Source organism: Ambystoma mexicanum, chromosome 5q, assembly GCF_040938575.1.
Source record: "Ambystoma mexicanum isolate Mex_15411 chromosome 5q, UKY_AmexF1_1, whole genome shotgun sequence".
In the NCBI taxonomy this organism is placed as follows: Eukaryota; Metazoa; Chordata; class Amphibia; order Caudata; family Ambystomatidae; genus Ambystoma; species Ambystoma mexicanum.
The window spans coordinates 213,677,907-213,695,901 of record NC_090933.1 but is presented as its reverse complement, the minus strand read 5'-3'; the positions used below and the strand labels follow the sequence as shown (position 1 = coordinate 213,695,901).

The window sequence follows — 17,995 nt, the reverse complement described above, 5'->3', positions numbered from 1 at the left end:
GATGTGCTTCTGTCTTTGATATTCGTGAACATCTCAAATTTTAGGGGACGTTTCTGTGATGTTTGCACAAATGACAAATGTTCGAGGCCATCCATGCATATTTCTGCATTATAGAGTCGGTGAAGGGCAGTTTGCTGAAGGCTTATAACGCTGGCACCATTAAATGAAATTGCACGAAATATTGCAATAAAGTTGTAGACAACTTTGAATGTTTTTTCAAAGCTTGGTGCCATTTCAGCAAGAGAGGGGAAAATCAGAGGGGGGGTTGCAAAACGTTTGGACAGCTTATACATTTGGTGCCGTTTGACGGGCCTGCATACAAGTTTGCAAAAAGATTCCAGACCCAAATGTGAATGTTTTTGCAAAGATTGGTGGGATGTTGCCAAGAGGTGGCACAATTAGAGGGGGGGTGCCAACATTTTTAGATGGCTTATAACTTTGGTGCCATTTGAAGGATCTGCACAAATGTTTGCAAAACAATTATAGACCCACCTTTGAATATTTGTGCTAAATCTGAAGGAATTTGGCAAGGGGGCGCTAAATTGTAGGGGTGTCCCAACATTTTCAAAATCGGTATATGCTTAATTGGGAAAAGAAATTATGCTTGGGCTACAGCTGGAAGTGGTGGACAGATTTACAACAAACATAAATGTGGGGCATCAGCAAGGACCCCAAAGTATGATTTTTCAAATCTGTCCTGTGTTTTATTTTTTGAAGAGTGTCTAAATGGTGGTACAAAAATAGTCATATAACTTTGGTGACTGAGGCATATCCTGTGGCCATGGACAGCCGGACAATCTGGCCACTGGATATGGCCACCAGGGACTGGCAATGAAGTTAAAGGGGGCATCGCCACCAGGGACTGGTTACGTGGTAACATTTTCAAAATCGGGATATACTCGAATGGGAAGACAAATTCTGTTTTTTTAAATCTGTCATTTGTTTTATTTTTCCCAAAGTGTCAAAATGTATGTACAAAAAATAGTGATATCACTTTACTGCCTGGACAGTGGGCCTGGCGCTCGGCAAGGACAAATGTCTACTCTGATTTGCTTATTGGAGCCTGTGGCATAGCCGGAGCCCATGCCTCATGGATTGTGGAGAATGGCCATGGCTGAAAGCTATAAGTACTGGGCATTTGTCACATTGTGGGGGTATAGCGGACATTGGTCCATGATACAGGCTAGCTGCACTGGCTAACGGGGGTGGTTTTGTGGGGCTGGGATCATGCTTGAGGCAATTCAACCATGACTTGCATCCCCAGCATGCACTGCTGAACACGACACACATCAGTATGCGCTGCAACAAATATGTTTGTTAAAGGAGGTTTATAGTCCTTTCATATGTTAAAAGAGGAATTATTAATAACTTACATACAGTGTTGTAACATCATGAAACATTTTCACTTATAAAAACCATTGAAATTCAGTGAAAAAACTTTATTAAAGGGACGTTGTAGTTAGGTTTCACTAATAAAAACCCATGAAATCAATTGAAAAAAACTTTGTTACAGGGACGTTATGGTTGCAAGGTAAAATCGAAAAAACCAAAGAAATTTGCAATTATTGTGAGCTATGCACTTCTGAGATTAACACCCAGGGCATCAAATATGACATCACAAATGGCATCATTGATGGCATCAATTCTATCAAGGGGTTCTATTTAGAATGTTGCTAGCAGCATATGACGGGTGATTTGGAGACAATTTATGAACTTATGAACTACTTCATGTAACACAAAATGTGCATATAGGAATCTTGACTAATGTTAAACTTGGAATTAACAGCTAACAATACAAGAATTCCCACACATGTGTTAGTACAAAAAATATATATGGAGAGCATCAATGCATACAAATCTGAGACACATACAGGGACACTCTAGTAAAGAGTAAACAAATACCATGAACAGAAAAAAGCCACTAAGATTAGAGTTCATCATCATGTATAAAAAAAAATGAATTGTCTGTCTGGGGCCTGCTTATTGTTCCACGTATGTGAGCCATGAGCTTAGGCGAAACCCTAAGAAAAGTTCCTTAAGAACATAGCACATGTTAAGGTCTACATATACAGCACATTTAGAGTATGTGTACCATGTTCTCAATGCAATGAGCCGAGATCAACTCCTCTGCTTAAAATTCTCACTGTCACTGATCAAAAACAGGCGCCCTGGATATGTGATGTCATCAATGATGCCCTTTGTGATGTCATCTCTGATGCCCTGGGTGTTAGTGTTAGCAGTACATGGTGGTGGCCGAATTTATGGTTGCATAGCTTACCATAACTGGCGAATTTCTTGTGTTTTTTTATTTTAGTAGAAACCATAACGTCCCTTTAACAACGTTTTTTTCAATGCATTTAATCATTTTTTATTGGTCCAACTTAACCATAACGTTCCTTTAACAAAGCTTTTTCAGTGAATTTGATTATATTGAAATTAGCATTATCATTTCCGAGCCTGGAAATCAGAATGGCTTTCAAAGCCTACCCCGTTGAAAATCTGGAGAACAGTTTGCCTTATTTTTAGCTTGCCATGGGCCTTCCTTTATTCACATAATTCTTGCTTTCTATATGTGTCACATTACTGCACAGTACCTCCACAAAGAAATAGGCGTTTCCTCGGGTCCCATACGTAAGGGCTGGCTTCCGACTTAGCCAAACATTGTCCGAAATAACGATATAATCAACATTGGTGAAAAATGCCTCCTTTGACTTCAACAGATTTTCCAGCCCATCGGAGCCAGTCTCTTCCAAGCCTTCAATAACGAATTTCAGGTTCACTGGAATGTCCTAATGTGAGTACAAGACAAGTGCATGTTAGGAAAAGATAACTTACTTAATGAACATAAAGCACACCTTTCACCACTGGAGTGGTCCTTCATATTACTGCAATAATTCAAAAGACATGCAGTACAGGTTTGAGATACCTTTGAACCGAAAGAAAATAATTGTCATCCTTCAGTTTTAAAGGACACACTTTTAAAAATCTGAAGTCTAATGGCTTGGGTAGCTTTTGCGTTGCACAATGTTAGCATAAGACATCTTTAGCACACTATATGGATTAGCTGTACCTACGGAATGTTGTATTTAAGATGGTGATGTCAATTCCAATTTCATGTGTGAAATCTTGATCCAGTTCTGAGGTTTAAGTCTACGATATGCGGCATAATGGGAATTGTAGTTTGACAATAAGGATTATGGGCCTAAAGGAACTAGGAGATGGACGGCTGTTCGCTAAAAAGGTGCTATTAACTCAAGATGCCGTACAAAGCATTGGACAACTGACAACCAACTGGACTGCCGTGATATGCATCCCATCGACGATGACAAGAGCCAGATCCTTGAAAATTATGAGTTGAGCAATGGGAACCCTGTTATATCGGTCTAAATACAGGCACGAGGAGTGGGGTGTGCATGGTATCTAGGAATATAGTGGGGTGATCAAGCACTTAGCTGACGAAATCTGGCTGGAATTTATTTGCAGCTTTGGAATAGTCAGTTTGCAGGAGACCTGGTGTTAGGTAAGATTTTCATAGAAATGGTAAGTCTTCCTGACCTGGGTCAGCCCCAAAGCTTTTTATGGGTGTCATTTTTTTGACTCTCCATAGTGTCTTTTTAAAAGTTATCCTCTTTAAAAACGTATTGGCAATAAGTGTCTGTTGTTGCTGGGTTGCGCTAAGGACTCCCCTTATAACTTTCATTTGCTGACCTTGAGAGACCTACAGTTCCCAAGGGTAGAAAGGATTGTTGGATCCCTTTTACATTTTATTTTGTGAAACTAGCACACCCCATCTAATGTGGAGTTCTGTGGAGATACAATGTATCCCCTTTTACACTAAAACTATAACAATCCTGTCACCGGGACAAGCTTGCCTTCAATGGCTGGTGGCAGCGATTAATTTGGTGCACCTTTACCGCAAGCTATGTTCATAGCTGCAGTTCAGGCACCTACCGGTGCTCATTTTACCAAAACGGCCCCTGTCTTCTCTTTTTGCCATTTTAGTGTTTCTTGTCCTTTCTTGTTACTTGCCCTGACATCCAGGGTGGGAAATTCCTTTGTGTGATTTTTATCTTCGGCGTGAGTTCCCTGGACTTCCCTCCCAGGCTCCAGTCTGTCTGTGAGGGCAGGAAGCGAGGGAGGAGTCCATTACCCCACAGCCCTTTGTCTTCCTCCTTGCCTGAATGGGGACAAAACACAGTGGGGGGCTGGCTGTCCTGATTGGACAACCAGACCGCTCCTTCTTGTAAAATGCAGAGAGAGAATGCAGAATTTGTGTTGTAATTCCTGTTACATACTGCGAACCTGGAAGCTGAAGACAAGTCAACCACTGGAACCAAAATCGAAGAGGATGATGAAGGTAAAGTGGCAGAACCCATTTCCAGAGACCAGAGAGCCTGCTGTGTAATCAGAGTCTGCGGTAGCCCTTCCTTCCAATCGACATGGGGACTCTGAATATGATGACCCTGACAAGAGCCTGGTGAGACTCCCCGAACTCAAGAAGACCTGCAGTTTAAGCCATCCCACTTGTTGCTGCGACCTTGCGTTGCAGAAATATCCCAATACCCTGGGACCTCGAGCCACTGTGCAGTTCACGGTCCTCCGAATTCCAAATCTCACTAAAACTTTGTGGGAATCCTGGAGGATCTCCAGAGACATGAATCAAGTCTGAAATGTCCCCTCACCAGAGTGCAGGACCTTTGTAATGACGAAAATTCAACTGCGATTTTCTGTCTTCTTCTGTGTGCCTTGAAAAGGCGCCAAATCCACAGAACCACATTCAGCCACAAGAAAAACCTTGCCTGGAGCCTTCTTCATTGATCACTGCTGCAAGGTTCCTTCTGAGGTCTTGTTTGCAGTCACCACCACAAGGAATCCACGGACCGGGTATTTGGCTTCAGACCCTGAAGTCCTCCTGCTGCAAAATCTTCTTCAATGCTGAGGTACTGTGTTGGCTTGGGTATGTACTTACCTTAAGTCTCTTAGTATTTGTGTGTAGCTGTGGGGTGTTTTCTGTGATGAGGAGAACGCTCATCCAGTGCACCCAGTCCCACTGCTAGAATCCTGTCTTCTGTGAAGCCACTGGACCATCTTTTAGCTCAGAAGTAATGTACTCACCTGTTTGCCCAGTCTTCCTAAGGAACTCTGACTTTTGATACTTAAGAACCTATCCTGACACGGCCTGTTGGACACTATATCCTAGTGACCCCCCTTCTGCCACTGAGACCACTCATGCTCCAAGAATAAGGGAAAGACTTTTAAGGGATTGGGCCTTTGGCCTAGAAAAGAAAATAAGTGTTTAAAAGTGATTTACTTGTAAAAGAGTTGGTTGGTAACTGTAACTCTAAGAGTGAACAGTTACAAAAGGGCTTATTTGCCTTGGATGTGTGGTGCACTATTCTTAAAAGTATGGTTAACATCTTTCTTTTATTAGAAACTTTTTAGCCATTCTAATAGAAAGTAGATATGAAGGTATATTATGCACCTGTGATTAGGTTGGGCCTCTTCCCAAAAGTAATGTGTTGGTTTAACCAGATTATTCCTGCAGTGTAATTGTATGAGTGTCCTCCAACTGTTGGTATCACCAGATTAGTCCTGTTAGGATAATTGTATGACTGTACCCCAACTGGGTCTTGCTTCCCCTGACTTGCTGCTAGACTAGCCAGAATAAGTCTGTATTAGGTTGTTGCCTAGCTAGAATAACTTTGAGTCGTTCAGTAAAGTGTAACATTAGGGTTTACTTTCCCTGTGCTATCTAACCAAGGGTCTGTGGTTCTAACTGTACCTTATAAATCCTACATCAGTCACTTCTTCAGTTGGGAAATATCTAACCTGGACTCCTTGTGAGATTAAAAAAGTATATGGATTTTACTTACCTTGAGTTAGCTGTATGCTATCCAAAAATAAGTAACCAGAGGTACTTCTTATCTCAATCTGTGTTTCCCTGATCTCAAAAGCACCTGTAATTGAATATTACATCCTTAGGTTTTACTCACCTAATATAACTGTGTGTTATCACAAAAGTAGTTATAGGTTTTTACTGTACCTGGAATAAGTGTTCCACTATTCACAAAGTATATTGTCCAGTTGACTGATTACATGATTTGTACTCAGAGTCACTGTACAACTGGCAGCGTCTACTGCCCTTGCATTACTGAATGTAATTGTGAAAGTAACCATTGGTTTTTTACACTCCAAGAATAAGTGTGACCTATGCTGAATATGTATGAAAAGGTTTTGACTTCCCTAGAACCACTGTTCGGTGTTCCAAATAAGGTATATACTTTGGTCTGTGCACATTCAAGTATAGTATTGTGTTTTTATAATTGTGATTACATATAATGTGTGATAGTACTTAGTTACCCCTAGATTTATCTGGGCCTACCTGTATTTAAATAAATAATTTATTTTTACATACATAGTGTTTCAGTGTTTCTTTGCACCATTTGTATTACAATTCCATTTTTACTTATTCTACAGCCCTCTCTCCCTCCCAAGATAAGCCTGGCTGCTCTGTCTATGCTACCATGAACTGAATTGGTACAGCCTTATACTAAGAGTGGAGTCTTGTACTGCCTCAGTTGAATGGTTTTACTAAGCCCTTAGTTGGACTTCAGAAAAACTGTCGAAACACTAGGGCTCCAAACCACTGCACCTACAGGACTATGCCACCTTTGCAATACCAGCTGCGCAAGGAAGAGGAGGAAGACCGAGTGGCGGTCTGCTCACCTGGGTAGACGCATCCCTATTCTCATCAATTAAAATCAGTGAGAATGTCTAGAGACCTCTTTGAGCTCCATGTCAAAACAGTGGATGGCGCGAGCATACTCCTCCTAAATTTGTATAATAGCCATGCAGTGGTGAGAGGAATTGAGCTCTTTGACCTCTTGCAAGAGAGGACAGCCAACTGGAGAATGAGGCAGTTCTGCCCATAAAAACAATTGATAGTGATGGGAGATTTTAATATTCAGTGCAAGCCCCCGGACCTTATGGCAGGGATCATGGAGGAAGAGGATGAGTTGTGGGGGGTGGATGAACTCAAAGCAGTAAAACCAAACAGAAAATATAAGAAAATGGAAGAGGTAGCTAGTATAGTAATGGACTCCCACCTAAGGGCATGTAATGGTAGTTTTCTGGGGGTTTCCCCCACGAGCTTGACCTTTAAAGAGGGCAATCGCACAAGTTTGATTGACTATATTCTGGTGAATCTCAAAGCATAGCCCCTAATAAAGGACTTTACTGTGCTCCCATGTATGGAGAGTGATCATCTTCCCCTGAGCATTACAGTAGAATGCACATATTCTGGGGCCAAACGAGAGAACACTGCCTGCTTGAATGTGGCAATCACGCCAACAGGTCATGCTAGACGTACCATTAAGTGGCTGAAGTTGGATCTTGATGTTTCACTCCTCAGGTTTATGCAAATGTGCTCTCAGCATTGTTGGCTTATTTTTCATCAGATGTAGGTGATCAGGTAATGTTAGCGGAGGCTCATGAGTATCTTCATAGAAACCTTAGTAGTTTTTTCACAAAACCCTACAGACAGGTCAAGCATCATGTACAGGGAAGGACACCCTGGTATGATAGGGATTGCCGTTGCGCAAAGGGTCGTCTGGTATGGCTAGCTAAAAGAGGGCCACAAGATGGGGTGGGTGCGTTGCGTGAAGCATGAGGAAACTTGTGAAAAGCAAGAAAGCAGCGTTTGCTGGGGAGGTATGGGATTCTCTTTTGGATGCAATCGCACTAGGGGCAGCTGCAAGTTCTGGGCTATAATGGGATCGGGTAGTGCAGAGAATCACAGCCCCAGTCAGGGCTGCATCCCAGAAGGTCTGTGGGTCCAGCACTTTACAGAACTATACCAGGAAATCAGGCACCCTGGGGCCCTAGAAAGCGTTGACCATGGCCAGGAACAGGGAGGTGCGATAAGGGGTATATACCCTTGACACTCACAGAAGAAGTCATAAAAGCGGTCCTTTGTAGCCAAAAGCTTGGTAAGGCTCTGGGCAGGGATGTAATATGGGGGTCGACAGAGGTCGCAGCTGCAACCTCTGCTGTCGCACTGGCGACCCCTGGTGTGGCCTTTGCGACCCCTATTGATAACAATCAAAAAGGTTGCAAACAGACACTACATGGCTGTCTGGGCATTGGGGCGCCACTGGCTTTCAAGAGCTCTCTAACTTTTCAGTGGTTGCTTAGAAACCATGAAAAGTTACGGAACTCTTGAAAGCACAAGTCTGCGCTTTCACCCAGACTGACTCGTTCTAGGGCCTGGGCCTGGGAGCAGGTCGGCCGAGCAGTCCCATAGCTCTCTCTTCCTGTGGTAATCACTGGGCTTGCACCCTGTGGCAGAACAGGGAGTGCGTCGGCACTCCTTCACTCCTGCTGGAGAGATACATGAAAGGCCTGCTTCCAAGTTTCCAAGGTCACTGCGACGCAGTAAACATCATCATGTGTTTGAATCCATCTCATCAGGGAAGGAAGGAGCAGTCGCTAATGAAGAGCTCAGGGAAGCTGGAGGATAGAAGCGACCGTGGGTCGACCATGGAAAAGGAGGAACCGGGTCCCGAGGGTGAAAGCGTGAAGGACTTTGCACTGTTTATATCAGATTTCCAGGTAGTGGCGAGGTGCCTGGTGTAACCGGAACATTTTGACCCTCTGCTGGATTTTAGGCACTGGAGTTTGAGGCAAAGGGGCAGCTCACCAACACCAAGCAGGAGCAGCTTGTATTGCCTTGTCTGCTTTCCGGAACCTTGAGATGACCATTACTGCAGGCAAGTCAAGGTAAGTGAAAATGATATTTTTGTGTGTGTGGCATATAATGTATTAAGTTTATGAGTAGTACTGTGTAAAATATTTGTTGTAGTGTGTGTGTGTGTGTGTGTGTGCGTGCGTGCGTGCGTGCATCGCGTGGAGGCGGGCCAGGTTTCAGCCACAACTCTCGCTGCTGTTAGCTCGTCCCCTCACAGCCCACCACAACTGAGGGTTTAAAACAGGACTGTAAATGGCCACAACGTGCTGCCTCTCTGTCCTGCTGGCGCCTTACACATTTTAAAGGTTCTGTCCAAATCAGCTGTCTGTGGAAGAGGCGGCTTGCTCTGGGTGGGTAGGCACGGCAAACACTTTCTCGAAAGAACGCCGTTTACTCATGCCATCCGACTTGGGTGTTAGTGCAGAGGACAGTCATGCCTTGTTTTAAACCAGTATCACATCGCAAATTCGCAATGCTGGATCTCTTTCTATTCAGTGTCTGTGAGTATGAAAACTCCATGCACAGCAGTCATGTTTTGGAGTTTCTGCTTCGACGTTATTATGAGGGTTGGGCCCGAAATCCTGACAATGAAACCGTGTCCACCAAAAAGGAGAATCGACACACATGTCTGCAGGGCATTCCAGCTCAGAAATGCAAATGGTTTCCATTGGCGCCCAGTTTCTATGGGCTGCAAACCGGGCGATAGTTGGGGGGTGAGGGTGCAGCAGCCAGCCTGTTAATCTGCCTACTGTGAGTGCAGGAAGCCTTCTTAATTAACACTGTTGAACACTACATGGACAGAGGAAAGGGATAAAAGCCTGCCATTTGCACATTTATCAACCTCCTGTGAATGGCTTAATACTCTGCCCAGTGGTTTTTAAGGAAGGCTGCCAACTTCAATATTAGCATCTCTTTGAGCTTTATGTGACTGGGTCCTACAATCACGCAATCCTAGGTGACAGCAGGAGATCTTGAAGGACCACCATTTTGTTAATGCACGAAGCAGCCAGCCCCCCTCCTGTCTCTTGCCATACCCATTGGATACTCCATCCTTCGAGTTGACCGTCAAAACGGCCTAGGAGGTGGAGTTGCCATAATCCACAAATCCATCCTCCCCATCAGAGCCTCACCTCTCCAGCAACTACCAGGCTACGAAATCCTACTGGCCAAACTTGAATCCTCCCCCTGCTAGGGAGAATTCTGAGAAATGTGCTAATTCCTATCTACCTTAGAGACCCCCAGCAACTTTGCTGGATTTGAGGACTTTTAATTTTTAACCTGGAGAGAGTGAGACCCTTTTCCCCACTCTCTCATGTATTTTAATGTGATTTGAACTCTGTGTTTCTTTGTTAAGTATAGAGTTTGACAAACTCCATAGGCATCATCTTTACATTGTGTCACACAGCACCCTCAGTGCAGTGGCACAGGGAAGTCTTTCCGATTTCCCAAAGGTTTAAATACCTTCTCTTGGATAAACTACTGTTTCCAAGAGCAGTGAAATGAAATTGACTTTACTTACACTTTTAACTTTCTAGTTTCAGCACACAGTATCTTACGATAGGGTGCTGGAGGGGTTATTTAGTATCCCCTTTGACTAGCTTCTCATGTAACATTTTTATGTTACCCTTTCCTCAATGAATGGCTGGTGGCAGTGGTTTACTTTTAACTACTGTGGTGTGCTTTTACCAGGGGCTGCGTTCACAGCTTCAGTAAAGCACCCAAGGATGCCATTTTTTATCAAAATGGGCCCAGTCATCCTTTTTCACCATTTCTTTGTGGAAAGGTCCTTCTTGAGATTTACTCTGCACTCCAAACACGATTTGGTCCATTTGTTCATTTTGTCTTTGGCGGGATTCACGAGCGAAGCCGCCTCTGGCTCCAGGGTGTCTGGCGGGGGCAGGAAGCGAGGGAGGTGCCTGAAACTCCCTGTGCTTAGTCTCCTAGGAGACAGGAATGCACTCCTAGGAGATTGGCTGGCTGGCTGTCCAGCAAGGACAGCGACCCTGCTGGGTGTCTGACAGCTAGGCTGGAATGAATGGGAGAAACCTGCATAAAAGGCGAAGCTTTTTGGCTTGGAAGGCCGAGTCGACCACTGGATGAAGGAAGAAGAACTTCGAAGAGACGCCTGCTGCAACTCCTGGACCATTGGTTTGCCTGGCAAATCCCTGCTGCTGTGCTGTAGCTCCAAATTTGCCTCGACTAGAGAGCCCTACAAGGACGACTTCTCCCCTTGAGTTGGTGGGACCAATCAACTCCAAAGTAAGCCACCTGGACATCCTCTCAAAGCTGGTTGTATTTCCTTTGAGTTGCTGCTGGAAACCGAAGAGCCAGGGAGAGGAACACCAGATCATGTGCGTTGCTTTTAAGTTGGCCAAGAGCTCCAGGAAGATCCTTTGGACTCCCAGGAAGCAGGACTGACTGAGCCTGAGCCACCCCAACAGAGTGCTGGACCCCAAATCCAAGGAAAGCCCACATCAACAGCCAAGAGTCCGCAGTGGTGCTATTTGCTGAGACGCGAGGAGCTGAAACCGCAAAGTGCCACTGAATAGAAGTTGGTCCTTTTCTGTCGCCGACCATCCCGTTGCAGTGCAGGAGTCCTCCAGATGTCTTCCCTCTTGTCCCCACGACTGAGGACCAGGAACACATGTTCTGCAGAGCTGCACAGGAACAGAAGCCAGCTGGAACCGTTTTTCTTCTAACCAAAGGTACTGTAAAGTCTAAGAGAACTTTCCTCTTGTTGTGTAACCTCACTTGTTCTCAGTGGAGACTTGTCTTGGTTTCTCCTGTAGAGTAGCTAACAGCTTCTTTACCTCACAAGCCTAATCAGCTTGTGACCCTACTTTGATTTCTTCTTTTCTACAAAGTCTTCTAAATCATTGTGCAAGACTTTTACCTACCTGCAAGAATTGCTTCAGCTCACCTAGACTTTTGCCCAATTGACTTTGGCCTGGCCTGGCTCCCTGAATGACTCTTCTTCCTTCTGATATTGTGTTTTGTCTTCTTTCCAGGAAGGGGTTAACTGGTCCTCTCACCCACCCACGAAAAAGCAAGAACACTTGATTGGATACTCCTGTGCAACTCTCCCCTCCAAGTATCCTCCATTCTCCTGCTTCCTTGTTCAAATCACTCATTAATCCTTTTAACTTTTACCACCACCACCAAAAACACTCCCATTATCAGCAAACCCCATTGCACCACTGCCAGACACACCCGTAAGCTCACAGACAAGCTTCTGGCTCCCTCCCTCAAATCAGCCCCAGATAATTCCTCCCCTGATGTCACTAAGGCATCCTACAACTCTGCACTGCTCACTGGACTTGATGAACAAGCTATGATATGATATGATATGGCATTTGTAACGCGCCTATACACAAGTGTTTCAAGGCGCGGCGAGGCAGGGAGCGGGGAACAAGGGGAAGGCAGACAACGATCCTACTAGGCCAGGTGTCATTCAGACCGCGCAAGTGCAAGGGTAGGGGGAAGGGAAGAGTGCAAGGGGAAGGGGAGGGGGGAACTGCAGTACAAGTAAGTAGAATAAAGTAAATAAATAGGGCCAGCTGGTGGCAAGTGCAAGGTAAGTGCAGACAAGTGCTGGGAAAGGGGGGGCTGTAGGGATACAGAGACAGTCCCTCAGTGCAGGGGTTGCCAGGGAGGCAGTGCAAGAGGAGAGTGGCTGGGCCCAGGACCGAGGTCGGTGAGAGTGGCCCAGTTGCAGATTCGGTGCAGATTCAGTCGAGAATTTAGCAGGGGAGAGGGAGAGAGAAAGCAGAAGCAAAGAGGAAGGTTTTGAGGTGCTTCCGGAACCGGAGATGGTTCTCCTCAAGTTTCAGGGAGGCAGGAAGGCTGTTCCAGAGGGAGGCCCCTGCCACGGCGAGAGATCTACCCCCAGCTCGTTGCTTCGAGAAGCGGCTGACCCTGAGGGAGTTGGAGATGGATGAGCGAAGGGCTCGGGAAGGAAGATATTTAGGAAGAGAGAGTTGAAGGTATTTAGGCCCCAGAAGGCCTTGTGGACAATGCAGAGGGTTTTGAACTTAATCCTCGCAGCCACTGGGAGCCAGTGTAGAGATTTCAGTCCTGGAGAGATACAGTCCCTGGGCTTAAGGCCAAGGACAAGTCTCGCAGTTCTGTTCTGGATGAGTTGCAGGGGGCGGAGAGTGGAGGCAGGCAGATTAAGATAGAGGCTGTTACAGTAGTCCAGCCTCGAGAGAACCAGGGCTCGGGAGACAGTGAGCTTCTGGGGAAGGAGAGGAAGGGAAGAATACCTCTGAGGAGGTGCAGCTGGTAGTGTGACTTCTTAGAGACGTCAGATATATGAGGAGCGAAGGAGAGTGTGGAGTCGAAGATGACCCCGAGGTTTTTTGCCTTGCAGGTAGAAGCAGCAGGAGGGCCAAGTGAGGGTGGCCAGATAGCTACAGGGAAGGAGGGAGTGGGTGTGCCGATGAGTAGAATCTCAGTCTTACTAGAATTAAGGCAGAGGTCATTGGCGGCACACCATTCCTGGATGGCAGACAGACAGTCAGAGATGAGGGAAGGAGAGGAAGAGGCCGAGGGTAGCCTGAAAATGAGCTGGGTGTCGTCCGCATAGCACTGAAAGTAGAGGCAGAGAGCGGCGATGCGGTGGGCAAGGAGTGCCAGATACTGGTTGAACAGCCAGGGAGAGAGATTAGATCCCTGGGGTACACCACAGGTGGAGAAAAAGATGTCAGAGAGGAAGGACCCAAGTTGGACCTGGGAGGGTCGATTGGAAAGGAAAGAGGTCAGCCACGCCAGAGCCTGACCAGTGATACCCAGGTTATCACAGAGACGGTTGAGCAGGATGGCATGGTTGACAGTGTCAAAGGCAGAAGAGAGATCGAGCAGAATGAGAACACACGGAGTGTTGGAGTCGAGGTTCAAGAGCAGGTCCTCACGGATGTTCAAGAGAGCAGTTTCCGTGCTTCTGGCCGCTCTGAAGCCAGATTGATGGTCATGGAGACTACCAACAGTTTCAGCATGGAGGTTAAGCTAGGAGATGGCAAGTTTCTCCAGGAGCTTGCCCAGGAAGGGAGTGATGGAGATTGGGCGATAGTTAGCTGGGCAGGAGGGGTCGGAAGAGGGTTTCTTAAGAAGAGGGTGCACAAGGGAGTGCTTGAGGGGGGATGGGAAGACTCCAGAGGCGAAGGAGTGGTTGCAAAAGTCAGCCAGGGCAGGAGCCAGGGAGTCGATGTGGTCCTTGATAGATTTGGAGGAACAGGGGTCAACCTGTTTAGACGAGACTTTCATAGATCAGACTTGTCTCCCTTCAAAACCACCTCCTGTAAAAATAAAAAAATAAAAACTGGTACACTGATGACCTAGCCTCCCACCGCAAAAAAACAGACCCTTGAACATCTCTGGAGGAAGAACCCTACATCCGCTAACAAAGCTGCCTTCCAGTGCTCAGCTGACACCTACAAAACAGCTGTCATTGCCACCAAAGCCAACATATTTAACACCAGATTCTCTGATGCCAGCTCCAATACCAAATATCTTTTCAAAATTCTTAGAGAGCTCGAATCCCCAGCACACCCATCTGACAATTTTTCCAAAAATAAAGGATGGTGCACACTGATCCAATCTTCCATGGACACCAAAACACAGAAACTAAGGGACAAAGCTATTCTCAAAAAATCCCTTCTACTACCCCTGCCACCAACCCCCCTACTCAGCACCTCCACAACTGCTACTCTCCTCCTCAATTCCAATTCTCTGCCATCTCCTCTCAGGAAGTCATCACCAAAATCCAGCACCTGAAAACTTCCAACTGTGTTGGCAACACCTGCCCAACTCACATTGTCAAAATGTGTGCAGAACCCCTAGCTCCTACCATAGCCAGCTTTATTAACGCATCATTCAAGTCCAACTCAATTCCCACTGCCATTAAAGAAGCATGTGTCATGCCTCTCCTGAAGAAACCCACCTTCGACCCCATCATCCCCACTAACTCGCCCATCACCACAGTACCTTATCTCCTCAGAATCCTGGACCGCACTCCCTATTCGCAACTACAATTACACCTTGAGAACCATAATCTACTAGGTACTCGCCAATCAGGGTTTAGATCCAGGCGCAGCACGGAATCGGCCCTCCTTGACCTCAAGATCCAACTTGACCACGTTAGGGACAATGGCAAGCTTGCTATTCTCCTACTGTTAGACCTCTCTGCAGCTTTCGACCTGATAGATCATGAAATCCTTTGCGATCACCTCACTTCAACTTTCCACCTCGCCCCGGAAGCCACCTTATGGATCCCATTATTCCTATCTGGCAGATCCATCAGGGTCTTTGTGGGCCCAGAATCAGCTGACCCCATGCCTGTCTCCTACGATGTCCACAGGGCTGCTGCCTCTCCCCCACCCTCTATAACATGTATACCAAACCCCTCTTTGACCACTTAGACAGCCTCAACATATCCTACACCAACTTTCCTGATGACACGCAGGTCCTCTTCAAAATCACTGGCAACCACAAACTAGACTCTACCAACATCAACCACGTCTTCAGCATCATACAGGCCTGGATGGTCACCCACCATCTCTGCCTGAATGACGAGAAAACTGAGCTCCTTATTTTGGGTTCCAAACACCACCTCAAACACCTCAGCCTTGCCTTCTCTTCCTTCTGCATCAATGGTAATACCATCCCCGTCTCCGCCCATGTCAAAACTGTAGGCGTTTACCTGGACGCAGAACTAAACATGCAAATACATGTGAAAGCTATGGCCTCCTGTGCAACCTACTCTACCAAATTTATAAACCTCTCTAGGAGATTCCTTACTTCTAACAACTGTCTCACCCTAGCCAGAACCACCATAGGCAGCAAACTGGACTATTGCAATGCCATTCTAGCAGGGACCTCCACAAGAAACATCAACAAACTCCAACTGCTCCAAAATAACGCTCTCACAGCAGTCTGGGGCATGAAACACTCCGATCATATCTCACAAATCAGACGGGAGGCTCTCTGGTGCCACATCAAAGCCTGTATCAAATATAAACTCCTTACTCTAACCTACCGCTGCCTACACAACACTACCCCCCTACCTCACAAACTATATAAGCAAGAAATGCGCAATCTCTACTCCACCAACACATCAGCCTTGCGCATACCTAGATTTGCCAGAAAGAGGGCCGAGGGCTCCTGCTTTACACCATCGCTCCCACACTCTGTAACACCCTTCCTCAGCATATCCAGGACGAACCTGCCTACACACTCTTCCGAAAGCAAGTAAAAACCTTGCTGTTCAACAAATATCTGTAACTCGTACAACCTCTATCTTCACTGAACTTAACTCACTACCTATGATGTAATGTAATGACCATACTTTTTCCATCTATCTGTAACAAACTATGTACCGCCTCTTAGCGTCATGATACCTTCGGGTCTGCGCGCTACCAACAAATAAAATAAATAAACAAAATAAACAGAAGGGGTATGGGTAAGTGATTGGTGGGTCAATGGGTATGAATGGGTTTATGTGTGAATGTTCTGGGTGGGTGCCGATGTGGACAATGCAGTGTGAATGTTCTGGCATGTTGGTGCAGTCAGTCTAGCCATTTATTACTGTGACATAACATTTTGTATTGGGCAACTATTGTAAAGTAAGCATGATAGCTGTTCTTGCATGTCTAGACTGTCCTACATTGGAGCCAGTTTGGACATGTTTTCTTATTATGCCATTGCCTTTTTTAATGGCATAGCCAAGGCAGTATGTTATGTGGGGATACTGGCATACTGGCAGAGCCAGCTTGGACATGTTTTCTTATAGTATCATTACTGGCATTAAAGCCAACATGAATATGTTCTTATATGCGCACATATTCGTGCAGCCACCATGGACCAAGAGCGGGCTTTTGTCTGGCAAGATACAGTGGGGCACTAGTAAGATTCACGGGGGCGCATGGTAATGGAGCTGTAAAGGGGTCCCTTGAGGCATACAAGGCGTGGGGCCATGTAAGTAGTGAGAAGCTTTCAACTATGGAAAACATATTTTAAAGAGGATTCTTCGGTTACCCACTAGTGCGCCCAACCCCCCAATCATTTTAGATACCAATTTGCAAAACATCAGGGCCATCTGCAGAGCAAAACCAGTATACTATAGGGCAAGAGTTTGAACCTCAGAATACTTAGGGAGGTATATGGAGGCTATGGATGATCTAATCGGCCAAGATGGAGGTCAATCTGTCCTGTGGTTGCAGCACATCAAAAGGGAACTGTGTAGAATCGGCCTGGGGGAGTACTGGCATTTCCTGACTAGGGTAGCAGCAAAAAGGTCATAAAGGATGCCTACGGCATTAATACAGAAATTGAAATTCATGAAAAAGTAGGGCTCTCAGATATGCTGTCCAGATATTGGGGTATAAAGCAAACGTCTGGGTATGAGGCGTAACAAGATGAGGTGCAGCCGAAATTTATGAGAGCGTTGAACATGAAGCACCGCCTGGGTATATCATCAGTCGCTGCACTATGCAAAAAGTGGGATGGTAGGTAACATCTGCTCTATGTGACCCTTCTGCCAGACCCAGGTAGAAAGCCCCACTCATTTTGTCCTAAGCTACCTACGTTATGTAGATCTCAGAAGGAAATACCTGAAGCCCATCTTCAGAGAGTGCTGTGCAAGAGCTGCGGGCGAGGCTATGATGCTATGTAGCCTCTCGTGTAACACACTAGCGGTCCTGAAGCCCATCTTCAGAGAGTGCTGTGCAAGAGCTGCGGGCGAGGCTATGATGCTATGTAGCCTCTCGTGTAACACACTAGCGGTCCTGAAGCCCATCTTCAGAGAGTGCTGTGCAAGAGCTGCGGGAGAGGCTATGATGCTATGTAGCCTCTCGTGTAACACACTAGCGGCCCTGAAGCCCATCTTCAGAGAGTGCTGTGCAAGAGCTGCGGGCGAGGCTATGATGCTATGTAGCCTCTCGTGTAACACACTAGCGGTCCTGAAGCCCATCTTCAGAGAGTGCTGTGCAAGAGCTGCGGGCGAGGCTATGATGCTATGTAGCCTCTCGTGTAACACACTAGCGGTCCTGAAGCCCATCTTCAGAGAGTGCTGTGCAAGAGCTGCGGGCGAGGCTATGATGCTATGTAGCCTCTCGTGTAACACACTAGCGGTCCTGAAGCCCATCTTCAGAGAGTGCTGTGCAAGAGCTGCGGGCGAGGCTATGATGCTATGTAGCCTCTCGTGTAACACACTAGCGGTTAATTCCTCTGCAAATGATGTGGCCAGGGCCTGGA

General features: G+C 46.1%; 1 protein-coding gene across 5 annotated transcripts in view; it reads right to left on the bottom strand.

Moving 5' to 3' along the window:
- The window catches only part of LOC138497336 (beta-Ala-His dipeptidase-like), a 596,337-nt gene that overhangs the window by 252,666 nt on the left and 325,676 nt on the right, over nucleotides 1-17,995 (bottom strand). For all 5 annotated transcript variants that reach the window (XM_069620733.1, XM_069620732.1, XM_069620729.1 and 2 more), the window contains exon 6: nucleotides 2,595-2,789. In XM_069620733.1, the coding sequence (XP_069476834.1) occupies nucleotides 2,595-2,789 (195 nt within the window). The remainder of the gene's footprint in view (nucleotides 1-2,594; nucleotides 2,790-17,995) is intronic.